The sequence below is a fragment of the Sciurus carolinensis genome, chromosome 6 (assembly GCF_902686445.1).
Source record: "Sciurus carolinensis chromosome 6, mSciCar1.2, whole genome shotgun sequence".
In the NCBI taxonomy this organism is placed as follows: domain Eukaryota; kingdom Metazoa; phylum Chordata; class Mammalia; order Rodentia; family Sciuridae; genus Sciurus; species Sciurus carolinensis.
This window is the reverse complement of record NC_062218.1, coordinates 11,806,774-11,820,937: the sequence shown is the minus strand read 5'-3', so window position 1 is coordinate 11,820,937 and position 14,164 is coordinate 11,806,774. Positions and strand designations below refer to the sequence as shown.

At 39.6% G+C, this 14,164-nt stretch overlaps 1 protein-coding gene across 1 annotated transcript in view; it reads left to right on the top strand.

Moving 5' to 3' along the window:
- The window catches only part of Dnah5 (dynein axonemal heavy chain 5), a 236,976-nt gene that overhangs the window by 127,898 nt on the left and 94,914 nt on the right, over positions 1 to 14,164 (top strand). The window contains 5 exon segments of the mRNA XM_047556057.1: positions 5,763 to 5,885; positions 6,064 to 6,277; positions 7,657 to 7,880; positions 10,439 to 10,637; positions 12,381 to 12,553. Of these exon segments, the coding sequence (XP_047412013.1) occupies positions 5,763 to 5,885; positions 6,064 to 6,277; positions 7,657 to 7,880; positions 10,439 to 10,637; positions 12,381 to 12,553 (933 nt within the window).

The window sequence follows — 14,164 nt, the reverse complement described above, 5'->3', positions numbered from 1 at the left end:
TTATTTTTTGCAAAACATATTGTTGTAATTATTTTTCCTATTTTTGAAAGTAAGACATGTGTGCCTTTAGAAATTTAAATGACACAGAAAAGTAAAAAGTAAAACGACACAGAAAATTACTTAAGAGAATTTCTGAGGTTGATCTCTTCTAAAAAATCTAACATCTTGAATTCAATAACCGTCTTACTAATGCTTACATAGCCATAGATTTTAATTTTTTAAAAATGAGACTCATAGAGCTTGGAATAAAATTCCACTTTTTTTCTGGACTCAGATCCACTCTCTCAAAGGACATCTTATACAAAACATTAATCTAGAGACAGGTGACCATGGATTGGCTTTGGTGAAACTGGTGCTGGGCTTCTGAAGCCCCTTCTGATATCTTTGCTTCCTGCAGGGGTCCCTGTGGTTATAGGAATCCTTTGGCTCTTCAGAGCACAGTGTGAAGACTAGGTTGCAGAGGAGAATCCTAACAGATAATATGTGAAAGTATTTTTTCATGGTAAAGCTCTCTTAAAATGTCAGGTTTTACTGTTCCTATTAATGCACTGAGGCAGGGAGAGTCAGGTACTATCTGAATTCAGTCAGCTAGCTGGTGGTGGAACCCAAGCCAGAAACCAGGTCCCCATTTGCTCTGTGATGCTTTCCCATCACCCCCTCCCCTCCCCTCCCAGTGACTGTTCTCTACCCATGTTAATCAAAAGGCTGTTTTGTCACTTGGTGTTCTTATTTTATTTTAAGCTTCTAGCTATGCATTATGATATTCTCATCTTATTTTTTTAAATCAGATCTCACATTTCAGAATCACTATTGAGCATTTTAAATGTTGCTAATGTAAGGTGGTTTTCATTTGGTTTCAGTGAGTTAAAAAAAATGGGAAGACATTATTAAGGAAATAGATAGTTTTTTAAAATGTTTTTGTAGTTGTAGATGGACAGCATGCCTTTATTTTATTTTATTTTATTTTTTTAAGTGTGCTGAGGATCAAACCCAGTGCCTCACACATACTAGGCAAGTGCTCTGCCACCAGACTGTGTGCTTTGTCTTCTGAGGACCATAAAGTCCAGAGGAGAAGGGTGTTCTTTTCTTTAGAGGATTATAGAAGGCAATGAAGGCAATGAAAGAGTTGACCATTGTTTGAGGGTAGTTTTGTGAACTTTTAAGAATTATAAAGGCTGAATTATCTATTAAGAAGTTAATTCAGAAAATTGAATTGGCTCTAGGTTTAGAACCCCTAGCTTTGAATAAAAGATAGGAACTTTCCTCACTTCCATTCCTAAAGTTACTCGGCTTTTTACCTACTGAGTTTTTACTTCATAAAAGGCCACCATTGCAGTTGCGGTTGGCATTGGTTCCCCATTCCGTGGAGAGCAGAATCTTGTTTGGGGTCTGTGGATTGCGTGAGGTGAGGTTGGGCTGGCCACGATTCTTCAGGTTCAAAGTAGAGTTATGGTCACCTTTCAAAGAAGCGTAGATTGACCTTCGTCCTGTCTTCTGTTAGAAATTTCAATTAAAAAAATCAATAGCTGGGTTGAAGGAAGTGATGTGGAAAACCATTCTTCTTGGTCAATATTTCACCAGTGTGTTTGGCCAATGTTGACCCTGAGAGGGTTGTTTCGGTTGAGAAATGGCTACTAGAGGAGGGATAGTTGAGGTTCCCACAACTATGACTGTAAACCAGCCTGGGAGTGGAGCACCATTTCATAGTGCATGTTTTATTATGAACTGAGTAGAAATTAATTCAGACCTGGAGGGACCAGAACAAAGAGACTGGGAAGGACGCTCTAGAAACAGGACTAGAAAGATAAGCCACTGGCCTCGAGGTGTTCCTTTAGAGTCCAGAATGGGAAACCCCGGAGGTTACATTGCCCTTTAGGAAGTTTGTTCTGGCTGCAGAGTGGAGGACAGTCGGGAGGGAGATGGCAGCACTCAGAGAGGCCTGAGAGGAATCTTTGCAGTAGTTCCTCAGGAGGGAGGTTGGGCAGGGCCAGGACAGTAGAAGAAGGAGGGCAACCAGACACTGTTTGGGTTTCACTTTTGGATTAGGAAGTGGAACAGCTGGGACTGTGGTTGGTCAAGTGGATGTTGGAGCAGAAGCATAGGAGAGAAAGAAAGTCAAAGACGACTCTGGGTTCCTTGTATTTATTTACCTATGGATCAGGTATTCACTGATAAATGCACAGTACCAGACACCTCTAGGCACTGAGGCTGCAGTGAGAGCAAGACAGACAGACAGTAATCAAATAAGCAAATACACCTACTTGGTTTTGTTAACTGCATAATGGTTCATACTGCTGAAATAATGGGTGAGGTGGGAACACAGGTCAGAGACTGGGAAAAACGGGCAGCAGAATACTACAAAGCTAGTAGAATCAGTAATTATTTAAATGATTGTATTAGTTATCTTTGTGTCATTATAATGAAATACCTGCGACAGGTATTTCATTTTTTTATTTTATTTTTTTTTAAGTTTTTTTCCTTAGCGCCCCCCACATCCTTTGTGAATTAGTCTCTGTGTATCAGAGAAAACCTTCGGCCTTTGGTTTTTTGGGTTTGGCTTATTTCACTTAGCATGATATTCTCCAACTTCATCCATTTACCAATAAATGCCATAATTTCATTCTTCTATAGAACTGAGTAATATTGCACCATATGTGTGTGTGTGTGTGTGTGTGTGTGTGTGTGTGTGTGTATACACACCACATTTTCTTTTTCTATTCATCTGTTGATGGATACCTAGGTTGGGTCCGTGGTTTAGCTATTGTGAGTTGAGCTGCTATAAACATTAGGGTGACTGTGTCACTGTAGTATGCTGATTTTAAGTTCTTTGGGTATGAACTGAGGATGGGGAAATAGAGTTAATTTACATAAGGTAGAGGGATGTGAAGGAAAGGGAAGGGGTATGGGGGTAGGAAGGATAGTAGAATAGAACAGACATTATTATGTCATATAAATATATACCTGCATGACTGATGTGATCCTACAACATGTACAATCAGAAAGATGAGAAATTATACTCCATTTAAGTGTGATTAATCAAAATGCATAAGTGCATTCTACTGTCATGTATAACAAATTAGAGCAAATATAAAAAAATTAAAAAACGGAAAAAGAGAAAATTTTCTTATAACTGGTGATTCTGGAGGTTCCAGTACAAGATTGGGTGGCACCATTGCTTTGGGTTTTGGTGATGGTGTATGGGGAAACAGACTGCTTCCAATATGACTTAGCCAGTAGACAGAGACCAAGGGACTGAGGTTCCAAAATGCCCTCTAAGGGCACACTTCTGTGGCGTAGGGCCCTCCCACTGGGACCCACCTCTTAAGCTTCCACTGCATGTCCCCACAGTGTCACTGTGAGCCAAGTGCTTGACACATGGAACTTTGGGAAACACTACACATATTCAAGCCATAGCATTGATTTATTTGGGGAGGCAGATAGTTCTAGATAACACCATACCTTGCACAGTATAGATATCTTGTATGACTTATAAAGAAGTGTCTACAGCTGGTAATAGGGATGGCAATTTAAGAGGCTTCTGTGAGAAGGACATATAAGTGAACAAAGGTTTGGAGAAGGAGATACTTTAAAAATCAACATCAACGTGAGACTAGACAGAACTTAGCAAAGTAGCTGTGGACTATTTGGACAGGACTCTTGGGCGGTTGGTGCCAGCTTGAGTTGGGTTGCCCGGAGGGTAGACTGGTGAGTACATAAGAGGAGTTCACATCTGGAGGTACTGAGTTTTGTGATTCTATGGGACAGTCCATCTGGAGATTCCAGTCCAACTATACCGTATGCTGAACGCCCCATTAGAACATGTAATCATCCTGTTTCAGGGCTTCGAGAGGTCTCACCAAACTTCAGAATTCATTAGGTAACTATGGAATGGACAATTCCAAAAACAGGGAAGTCACAAGCTACTAGGCTCACAAGCTACTTCATGTTTCTCTGCTTTTGTTTTTGCTTTTCTTTTTTTGTTAGGTTTTTGGTTTATGTATAGAGATATACTATAGATATGTATATATATTATGTGTTTGTGTTTGTGTGTGTGTATGTATGTCATACAAATATATACTTACTAGTCATTTCCTGTCGTTTTAAAGAAACAGGACCATAATGAAGGGGAATAAAGTGTGGGTATGTGGGTATTACCCTGTATTATCCTAATTATCCCACCTGCAGCTTTTTAGCCTGCAGAAAGCCCCTGCAAGACAAAATCTTCACATGCCAGAGAGTTCTCATTAATAGATGTGGAAATGCCTGGAAGGCTCTGGTTGGCCATAGGGGGTTGTCAGGAGATTATTAATTGCCTTATGCATTTAAATTCATTGAAAAACAGAGCTAAATTTAGCGGAGTACATTAAACTGTGTTTTTATGTCAAGGGAATATGAAATTCCTTTTGCTATTGTGCTATTTCATGGGAGATTTGTTTTGTAATTGAATGAGTTGTGATATATTTACATATCTTTCTATTAAAAATGATGAAAAATGTTCACAGCTCTTGCTCTTATGCGTTAAAATGATGGTGGAAGCTTACAATTTGCAATTAATGCGAAGATTTCCCAAAGATAGATATATAGAGTTTTGCTTATATCTTGGTGCATTTTGTAGTCGTATCTTGTTACAAGTCTTTTATAACTGGTTTACTTTTCATCATGAAATAAAACTTTTGGATAGGAGAGGGAAAATTCACTTTAATCTCAATATACCTCTGCTTCCTCCTCTATTTCTATGTCATCTTTAACCTGATTTAAAACCATGCCTGAGGGCTGGGTCTGTAGCTCAGTGGCAGAGCACTTGCCTAGCATGTGTGAGGCACTGGGTTTGTTCCTCAGCACCACATATAAATAAATAAAAAATAAAGATATTGTGTCCGTCTACAACAAAAAAATATTAAAATAGATAAATAAATAAAACCATGCATGAGTAGGTTTCACAATGGTAGGAATGACATGAGGGTTTTAGGTTTTGAGCTTCTAAGAGTCTGAGAACTTTGATGTCCTTTCTGTTTTCTTCTCTGTGCTGTACTTTGGTTACTCAGAAATTAGATTCTGATTGATTCACAAACTACACTGTACTACCATGGAAAGTCTGAGGTCTTTCTCCTACAAACTGGCTACCCCTTCAAATGTCCCTTTTAGTAAGTGTTGATATTCTTTTCCACGTTGCTAGGAAGTTCTTTTAGAGCACAGCACAGTCTCCTTTCTGCCACCTGATCTTGGATCAGCAGTGAGGGGGCTTTGCTCTCCCTGTTGGGTTGGGGGATGAGAAGTGATACAATGTCACTGCATCTGTCCCAGAGCAGTGGAAATGTGTCTTTTCAGGCTACACACAGAAGCCAGTTGGCTTCCTTCTCAGTAAAGAGAGTGGACTTCCGACCATGCTAAGCTGTGCGGTTCTATTGAACATCTTCTCCAATTATAGGGGAGCTTTTTGCAGGACCATGGCCTGTGAGTAATAGGGTTACATGTCATTAACACAGGAACAGTAAGAGAAAAATAAATCCTTAGAAATGGACAGAAGAGTCTCAAAATTCAAAATTCATATTGATTAGAATTCATTTACTCTTTTAAACCAGGTTTCCAAAGGTTGTGAACATTATGTGACATTAATTTAGGTACTTTAAGATTTGTTTGCCAAAATGAAGGGGGAAATTTTGACTTTTTCTAAGTAATTTCTGCTATTTCAAAGGTTCCCAGGTTTTGGTAATGTCTCGGGGGAGACTTTCACACTTTTCTGCTGGCTTTCTTGTTGACAGAGGACTATAGAGAGTTACGTGGACAAACGTATGGGGACAACTTATGGCCCTCCGGCAGGAAAGAAGATGACTGTTTTCATTGATGATGTGAATATGCCAATAATCAATGAGTGGGGAGATCAGGTATATTGACCCTATTGTGCATTTTATTTCTTTAATTCAGCACTAGTCTTTATTCTTGGATGAGTAACTGTTTTTCTACCTTTTCAACATGCAATTCCTGAATTCCAATAAACTCCACCCTTTGGAAAAACTCCAGAGGATGTTGGGACATTTTAATTCTGAAAGTTGTCTTTTTTAGGTCACTAATGAGATAGTACGACAGCTAATGGAACAGAAGGGATTCTATAACCTAGAGAAGCCTGGGGAATTTACCAGTATCGCGGACGTCCAGTTCTTGGCAGCCATGATCCATCCTGGGGGTGGGCGCAATGACATACCCCAAAGACTCAAGAGGCACTTCTCCATATTCAACTGCACGCTGCCCTCGGAGGCGTCCATGGACAAGATCTTTGGTAAATGAGTGTCAGTGGGGCCTGGGGAAGGAGGAGCACCTGTTTATGTTCCTGCAAGAAAATATGTACCCAGAGAGGTGGCACAGAAAGAGGCCTGGTGACTCCCTCCTGCAGAGCCCGGACACTGTCCACACTTTGCAGTTATGTTGTCTCACATTTGTTACAGACGTGTACTGAACTGGATCCTCAGGAGATCTTGTCTACCTTTTATCTTTTTTTTTTTTTTTTTTTTTTTTTTTTTGGAATTTAACTGTTGCCAGCTTCTTAAGCCAGGGGCAAAGTATTAAATGAGTGTAGAGATGAGGTGGTTTCTTCCTACAAGCTCTGGTTGCTGCGATTCTACGTTACAATGACACGTAGCTGATACTTTAACCAACCCATTTTGCCAAAATAAATAACAGAACACAGAGCAGATGAAAGCCCTGGTCTGATCATCAGAGAAACTGGCAGGGTTATAATTATTACTTAAATATGTAGTGCTTCAGAGATAATTTAATTGAAGAACCACCAGCCCTCATATATACCCACATACATTTAACTGAGTAATGAAAACACATTTGTGACTGATTTTGGAGTTATCCTTTGCAGACAAAGGGTATAAAGATCTCGACACCTTCCCGTTAGGTATTAATTTACAATTTCTGCAATGGCTGTTGAGAAAAAAACTCATTAAGATCACCCTAATTAATTTCTGGCAGACCGAAACATCATGTCAGCACCCCAGGCTAGTAGAGAGTGGCAGTACTCTGTGTTCAGTTGCAGCAGTGGGTAAGGTTTGGAAACCAAATGACATTTGAATTATCTAAACTTGGGAAAAGTACAGTAGATTAGAAAGTATGACTGTTATCACTTTTAATGATTTTTATTGCCTGGAAAATTTTGCACCTAAAGACAATCGATACATTTTATAATGGATGGGAAGCCGACAGCAGGATGGAGGCATCTTAGGGGGCCGATGGAAGTGTTTTTTAAAAGATCTTTTCATAGGTCAGCTTTACCTACTTATCATGGTCCCTTGTTTAATAATGTTGAAGTAGTGCCTCCCGTTTCAGCAGTCTGTCTGCCTGCCTGCCTTCTTTCCTTCCTCCCTTTTGTGCTGGCCAACAGGCTCAGGGTCCTATGTTTGCTTGGCATACTCAGCTCCATCCCTGGCCCTTCAGCAGTATTTGTTGATCAACTCTTTAGTATTTTGAAGGCTGACTTACTTAAACCTGTGTTTTTTGTGTATTTGAAAAAGCAACATGATCACCATTTTCTTTAATACATGGCCATCTGTTAAAGTATACCATGATATTTGTGCAAAGTCTATATCATTGAGCTTTTCGTTTCAATTGGTTTCTTTCAACGAGCTGTCAAAACGTTATGATGTCCCCTTTCAGGAGTGATTGGGGTAGGCCACTTCTGCACCCAGAGGGGTTTCTCAGAGGAAGTAAGAGACTCGGTGGTGAAATTGGTGCCCCTCACACGCCGGCTGTGGCAGATGACCAAGGTTAAAATGCTCCCCTCTCCTGCGAAATTCCATTATGTGTTCAACCTTCGAGACCTTTCTAGGATCTGGCAAGGAATGCTGAACACTACTTCAGAGGTCATTAAGGAACCAGCTGTAAGTGATACGTAGGAGACAAAAGCAAATAACATGGCTCTTCATCAGACATCCTAGATATTTTTATTAATTTAATTTCTATGAAAATATTTTGGGATCATTCAGCAGGCACATCCATTTCTTCATTGGTTTTCAACTAACATGAATAAGTAAAAAGGTAAATATGTCAGAAATTTCAGTTAAAAATTCCGACTAGTTAGGTTTATATTTAAGGAAATAGTATATACAAGTATTTTTCTAGTGATTGGAATAAAAAAAAAAAAACAACAACTGATTTTGTTTTCCCATCCTAAGACTATTTTTTAACTAAATAATGGAAACAATCACTATTGATTTTATTCTATAATAGTCTTCATATTTTAAGCTTGACATTTTAACTTTAAAAAGTAATTATCCTTATAAATAAACATTCAGACTGAAAAGAAACCATTCTGTTGTTAATCACCCATGATCTTTCCTCCTGGTAATAGATGTACTAAAGGAACTGTGCATGTTGGTAAAATTGAAAATAGGCAGCAGAGTAGAAAATTCATTTAGTACAAAAATGAGTGTGTGTCCGTACACTTGAATCCGACGGGTCCCAGTGCTGTGAGGCTTTTCCTTCAGACTAAGAACACTGTGTAAAAGTCCAGGATGCTTCTTCCCCCAACTGAGGCCCTGTCCTCAGGCAAAGGCAGGGTGACCTCTCTTCCAGCCTTTCTGGAGCTGAGGAAGTAGCTGAGCAAGAGGGCTTTAGGGGAGTCACCTCCAAAAATACAGGGAGTTGAATTATCTAACAAACTGTCATTAAGCACATTCTGTTCACTGTCAAAAACTCAATTTTGTCCCAGATGCTTGCAAATAGGTAACCACACATACCTGCTAACTCTTGAAGACTAGATAAATTTGGGAAAACTCACCATCATTCCAATTAGAGAATTGAGAGTCCGTTTAGCAATGGCAAACATGTTAAGTTTGATTTTTTTTTTCTTTAAAGTTATTGACAAATTAATGGAATTGTGGGATGCAATTCCACAAGTGATATTCTATCTGAGTAGCCATTTTTGGTGCTTATTTACAATTAACCTAAACAATTTCAGCAATTGGTATTATGAACTTTTGTCTTAACTGCGTCATTGACTATAGTTTAATAGATTTTGTATTCTGTTAATCAAATAGCATTTTGTCATTAGTGATAAAATCCTGTAATCTGCAAAATGTTACCAAGGTAAAGAATTTCCATTATTTGGTTCATTTTAAATCAAATTATGAGCTAATATTTGTTATTTTTCTATAGGGACAGAAAATTGTACAATTAATTTCCTCAACTTTCAGTTAACTTTGGGCTCTGGATTACCTGTACTAGGTGATTGCTTTATTCAGATAACCCAGATTTTCTGCCTCAGATTTTCTTCACCTGTGTTAACTAAACATGTCATTCTAACATCTCAGTTGTATACAAGAGAATTAGTCAGAAACTATTTTATACTATATTTTGGCCACATGAATGAAGGTATCTTATTCTAAAAGACTAATTTTTCACAAACTTGAGCCCTTTTCATAGAGCATTAGTTTGTTGGTTGATCAGAGTGATTTTTAATACTTTTTTATAGGATGTTATCTTTTTAATTTAGAGACTGCAAAAGTTAAAATTCTAGTTTCCCCTTTATCATACCTGAATGAGAGCTATTTGAAGTGGAATGGTCATCTTAACCCTAACTTCTTAAAATGTTGCATCTTCAATTAAGAAAAGATTTCACTCTAGAGTGAAACACACATTATTACCTGATGTACATATATGACTGCATGACTGATGTGATCCTACAACATGTACAATCAGAAAAATGAGAAATTACACTCCATTTATGTATGATTTATCAAAATGCATAAATGCATTCTACCATCATGTACAACTAATTAGAACAATTAAAAAAAACAAAAAAAAATGTTTCATTCTGCATTGCATCTCAACCTGAATTCCCAATTATGGCCTGGCAGGGAAATGACACTTTTATTTTTTTTAAATTTAGTCATTTCAATTTTTTTTATAGTTTGTTCTATTTAATTATACATGGTAGCAGAATGCATTTTGATTCATTGTACACAACTTTTCATTTCTCTGGTTGTACATGATGTACAGTCACACCATTCATGTAATCATGCCTGCACATAGGGTAATGATGTTTGTCTCATTCCACCATCTTTCCTCCCCCGCAATTCCCTCAACACAATCCAACGTTCCTCCATTCTTTCTTTAACCCCCCCCCCCCCCCCGCACCCCCTGTCTTTATGTATCAGCAGCCACTTATCAAAGAAAACTTTCAGCCTTTAGATTTTGGGGATTGGCTTATTTCACTTAGCATGATATTCTCTAGCTCCATCCATTTACCTGCCAATGCCATAATTTTATTCTCCTTTATGGCTGCATAATATTCCATTGTGTAGATATACCACAGTTTCTTTATCCATTCATCTTGAAGGGCATCTAGGTTGGTTCCACAATGTAGCCATTGTGAATTGAGCTGCTATAAACATTGATGTGGCTGCAACACGACTTGTTTTGCCCTTGTCCCCAACAGGAGCTGTTAAAACTGTGGAAGCACGAATGTAAACGCGTGATAGCAGATCGTTTCACCGTGTCTGATGATGTGACCTGGTTTGATAAGACGTTAGGAAGTTTGGTAGAGGAGGAGTTTGGTGAAGAGACAAAAAGCTTGGTGGATTGTGGCATTGATGCCTACTTTGTGGATTTCTTGAGGGATGCCCCTGAAGCTACAGGTAAACTATTGAAGCAGAGTCTGAAAATCCTCCAAAAGGTGTTCCCACAGGGGAGAACTGAAGACAGAAGGTTCTGTTTAGGAAGGTCAAGTTTCTGCTACAAACTTGATGGAAACAAGCCTGGGACCTAGTGGGTGCTCAATAAATACAGAGGGAGTGGATAAATACATAAACCTGCAGTTCAAAGATGAGCTACTTTTATGCTCAGCCCCCTTGGATATTAAGGTGGAGTGGGAAGGCAGGATAGGGTGGAAGAAAGAGCCCAGCACAGTAGTTAGGAGTCTGCCCGAGGGAGAGTCGGGAGGATAGAACATAGTAACTGGGCATCGCGGAACCTCAAACCTTGTTCTCCTCGTTTTAAAAATTGGAATATGAATACGTGCCTCTTGGGCACTGGGGGCGGGGGAGCAGAAAACCACATCTGTGGGGTTCCGTGGGCATCTTCAACCTCTAGTTACCGTCAAGTGAAAGGTAGCAAAAATGAAGATGATTCTTTATTCAAGCCATCTAAATGTTGAAAATAAAAAAGGAAAATCTCAGATTACGCAAGAAGGCATTGAACAGAGCTGGGAAGAGCTGGGGAAGGGAGGGAAGCTTTTGTGCTACTGGTTCCTTGAAAGGAGGAGAGCGTTCATTCCTCCTGGAAAGAGGCTGCGCTCTGATTGCTTTGCTTCAGAAATAACTGGACTTACAAGGAATATTATTCTGTCATTAAATAACCTCTTCTAACACTGAGGATGGATTTTAAGTCAACCTGCGTATTTAAAAAGGCGTGTTCAAGACTACCGTGCACGCCTTCTCAGTGATCGGAAAAGATTGGCAGTTCCTGACTGGTTTCCATAATGCTGTGTGTGATCTGTCAAAAGTGTTCAAGTGGTAATTGCAAGAGGTTGTTCATCACTGGGCTACACAGTTGGAAAGAAGTGAATACATTTTATTTAAAATCAGGTCAAACACATAAAAATCCTGTAAGGGGATTTTACAAGACAGTTAAAATTTATTTTGTATGTATCGTATTTATTTGTTTGATTTATCTGATTTCCTCTAAATCAAAAGGACAAATAATTAGAAAGTGGTTTTCAAGGAGCAAAGAGTAACTGCTGGGTCTTTGAGGTGGGGTTGGGTCCAGAGGCAAACAACACCTTCTCTGACTTCAGAGCACTTTATTTCTCAAAGCTCGAGTTGTTTACTTATGTAAGAATTGTTACTATTGAAATTTGGCTATATATAGCTCTACCTTTCACTCTCGTACCCTAAAATGCTCTTCTATCTTTACCATTAACTTGAAATTTCCTGAATCATAGCAATTTCCTGAGCAAATACAATGACCTTTTTCTTTTTATTCTCATTAAAAAATCCTGTAATTCTTAACCTCTCTTGAGATTTTGACCATTAAGTCCCTCCTTTTTTGACTTTCGTTGTAACCATTAAGCTCCTATCTCTGAAAGGATCTTTGAAATGCAACATTTAATTGTGGGTTCAAATTAAATTCGACGAGTACAACATTGTTTCAAAGCAACCCTTTCTAGACAAGAAAGAACTGGGACCACATATGATCACAGAAATCCTATTGCTTCCCCTGTTGCTCGTTGTTTCCCTAAAAACACATCCTATGGCATTTTAATGAAAATTCATATTATATAGTGTCCCACTGTGGGGTTGCAAGTGTATTGACAGAGGCTGAGGGAATATGGAGGTCCAGCAAATTGAAGAAACTGAGTTGACTCTTCTTCCCCAACAAAGGTGAAACCCCTGAGGAGCCTGGTGCTGAAATGCCCAAAATTTATGAGCCGATTGAATCGTTTCATCAGCTGAAAGAACGTCTGAATCTGTTCCTGCAGCTCTATAATGAGAGCGTCCGAGGTGCTGGCATGGACCTGGTGTTTTTCTCGGATGCAATGGTGCACTTGGTCAAGGTATGGTGGCCTCGCCCAGCCACACTCCCTGGAGTGACATATGCTTGGCTTTGTTCCAGGATTCCCATTTTCATCTCCCCGGAGACTGCTCAGCTTAAAAGTAAACTCAGAGCTATATTCCAATTTAATTTCTAAACCGGGTGCCACATGTCACACCTCATTGGCTTAAAATAAGAGCATGTGTACTTCCAGTGTGTGATGTGATAATTTTATTCGGTGTTGCTACACAGCTGTCAGCTCAGTGTTTTCACTATGCAGAATGAATATGGTTGACGTCTGAGTTCAGAGCCAAGGCAAAGTCTGCTTATTTGCACACGGTGAGACGATCATCGCTATAAAAGCAGTGCATGAACCTCGAGGACATTATGCTAAGTGCAACAAGCCAGACACAAAGGGCAAACACCGCAGCACTCTGTTCATGTTAGGTATCCAGAATATTAAAAACCCCAGAGACGGAAAGAATGGATGTCCCCAGGGCCTGGGAGGAGAGGGGACTTGGGAGTGTTTGATGGGTGCAGAGTTTCCGTTTTGCAAGATGCAGAGAGTTCTAGAGGTGGATGGTGTTGCTAGTGGTGCACCCTGGTGAATGTGCCTGGTGCTCTTAAACCGTACACTTAAAATGGTCATGATGCGCATTTTGCCACGATTAAAACTGTCATGTATAACTAATTAGAACAAATAAAAAATTAATAAGAAACTAATAATTTAAAAATCATGCATCAACAGTTGACTTTGAGCAGACGAAAATTCTATCAGAATGAAATCCCCCAGGAAAGTCCAGTTTCCTTTCTACCTTGTCATTTGGATCATTATGGTGTCTACTTTTAGAAAAATGGATCATCAAAGGTTAGAAGAACAGTATGTTATTCTACTTAGAAACTTATATGACCTGGTTTATGTGTGTGTAGGATAATGCCACTTACAACTCTTTGTCGATATTCTCACTTTGCTGACATTCTTTTCCAGACTAGGCAATTTGAGACTATCATCTGCAGCTTAGGTTTAACCATGAAGAGTGAGCTCCGAAATACTAGTTGTCCCTTCTAATAATTACCAGGCCTTGGACCTATGGAGAGGGGTTTAGAGCTTATCTAGTGAAGGGTGATTTTTTTTTTCTCTGCAAGAGGCAAGGGAAACCTTTCTGTTAGTGTCTCTGGAGCAGGTCTGGGCAGAGGAGGGAGAGGGGGCTGGGTCTCCCCAGCCAGGGGGCACTTAGCTTGGCAGCACTGAACTCTCAGAATTGGAGACATTGGATTGTGCTGAATGTTAAGCCCTGTTGCTCTTCCAAAGCAATATGCCGCTGTTTGAAATCAGCTCTGAATTTACAGTAGGTTAAGAGTTAAGTTTTTCAGGAAGAACAGACATTCTGTCATCTAATAATTAAAGGAAAGGGGGAAAAAATGGGAAAGATGTGTGTTTTCCTGAATGGGTAATACCAGAGGCCCCTTCATGACCAAGCATCGGCCGTCCTGGGACCTCACACCCCTGGCACTACAGAGGAGGTCATTTGTGTTGGTCTGTGCTCCAACCAGTTTGCCAGAGTCCTCGCTGCCTGTGTCGTCTCACAGATCAGTGACAAGCCCTCCTCCAGAGGCACAGTGTCCACTCAGG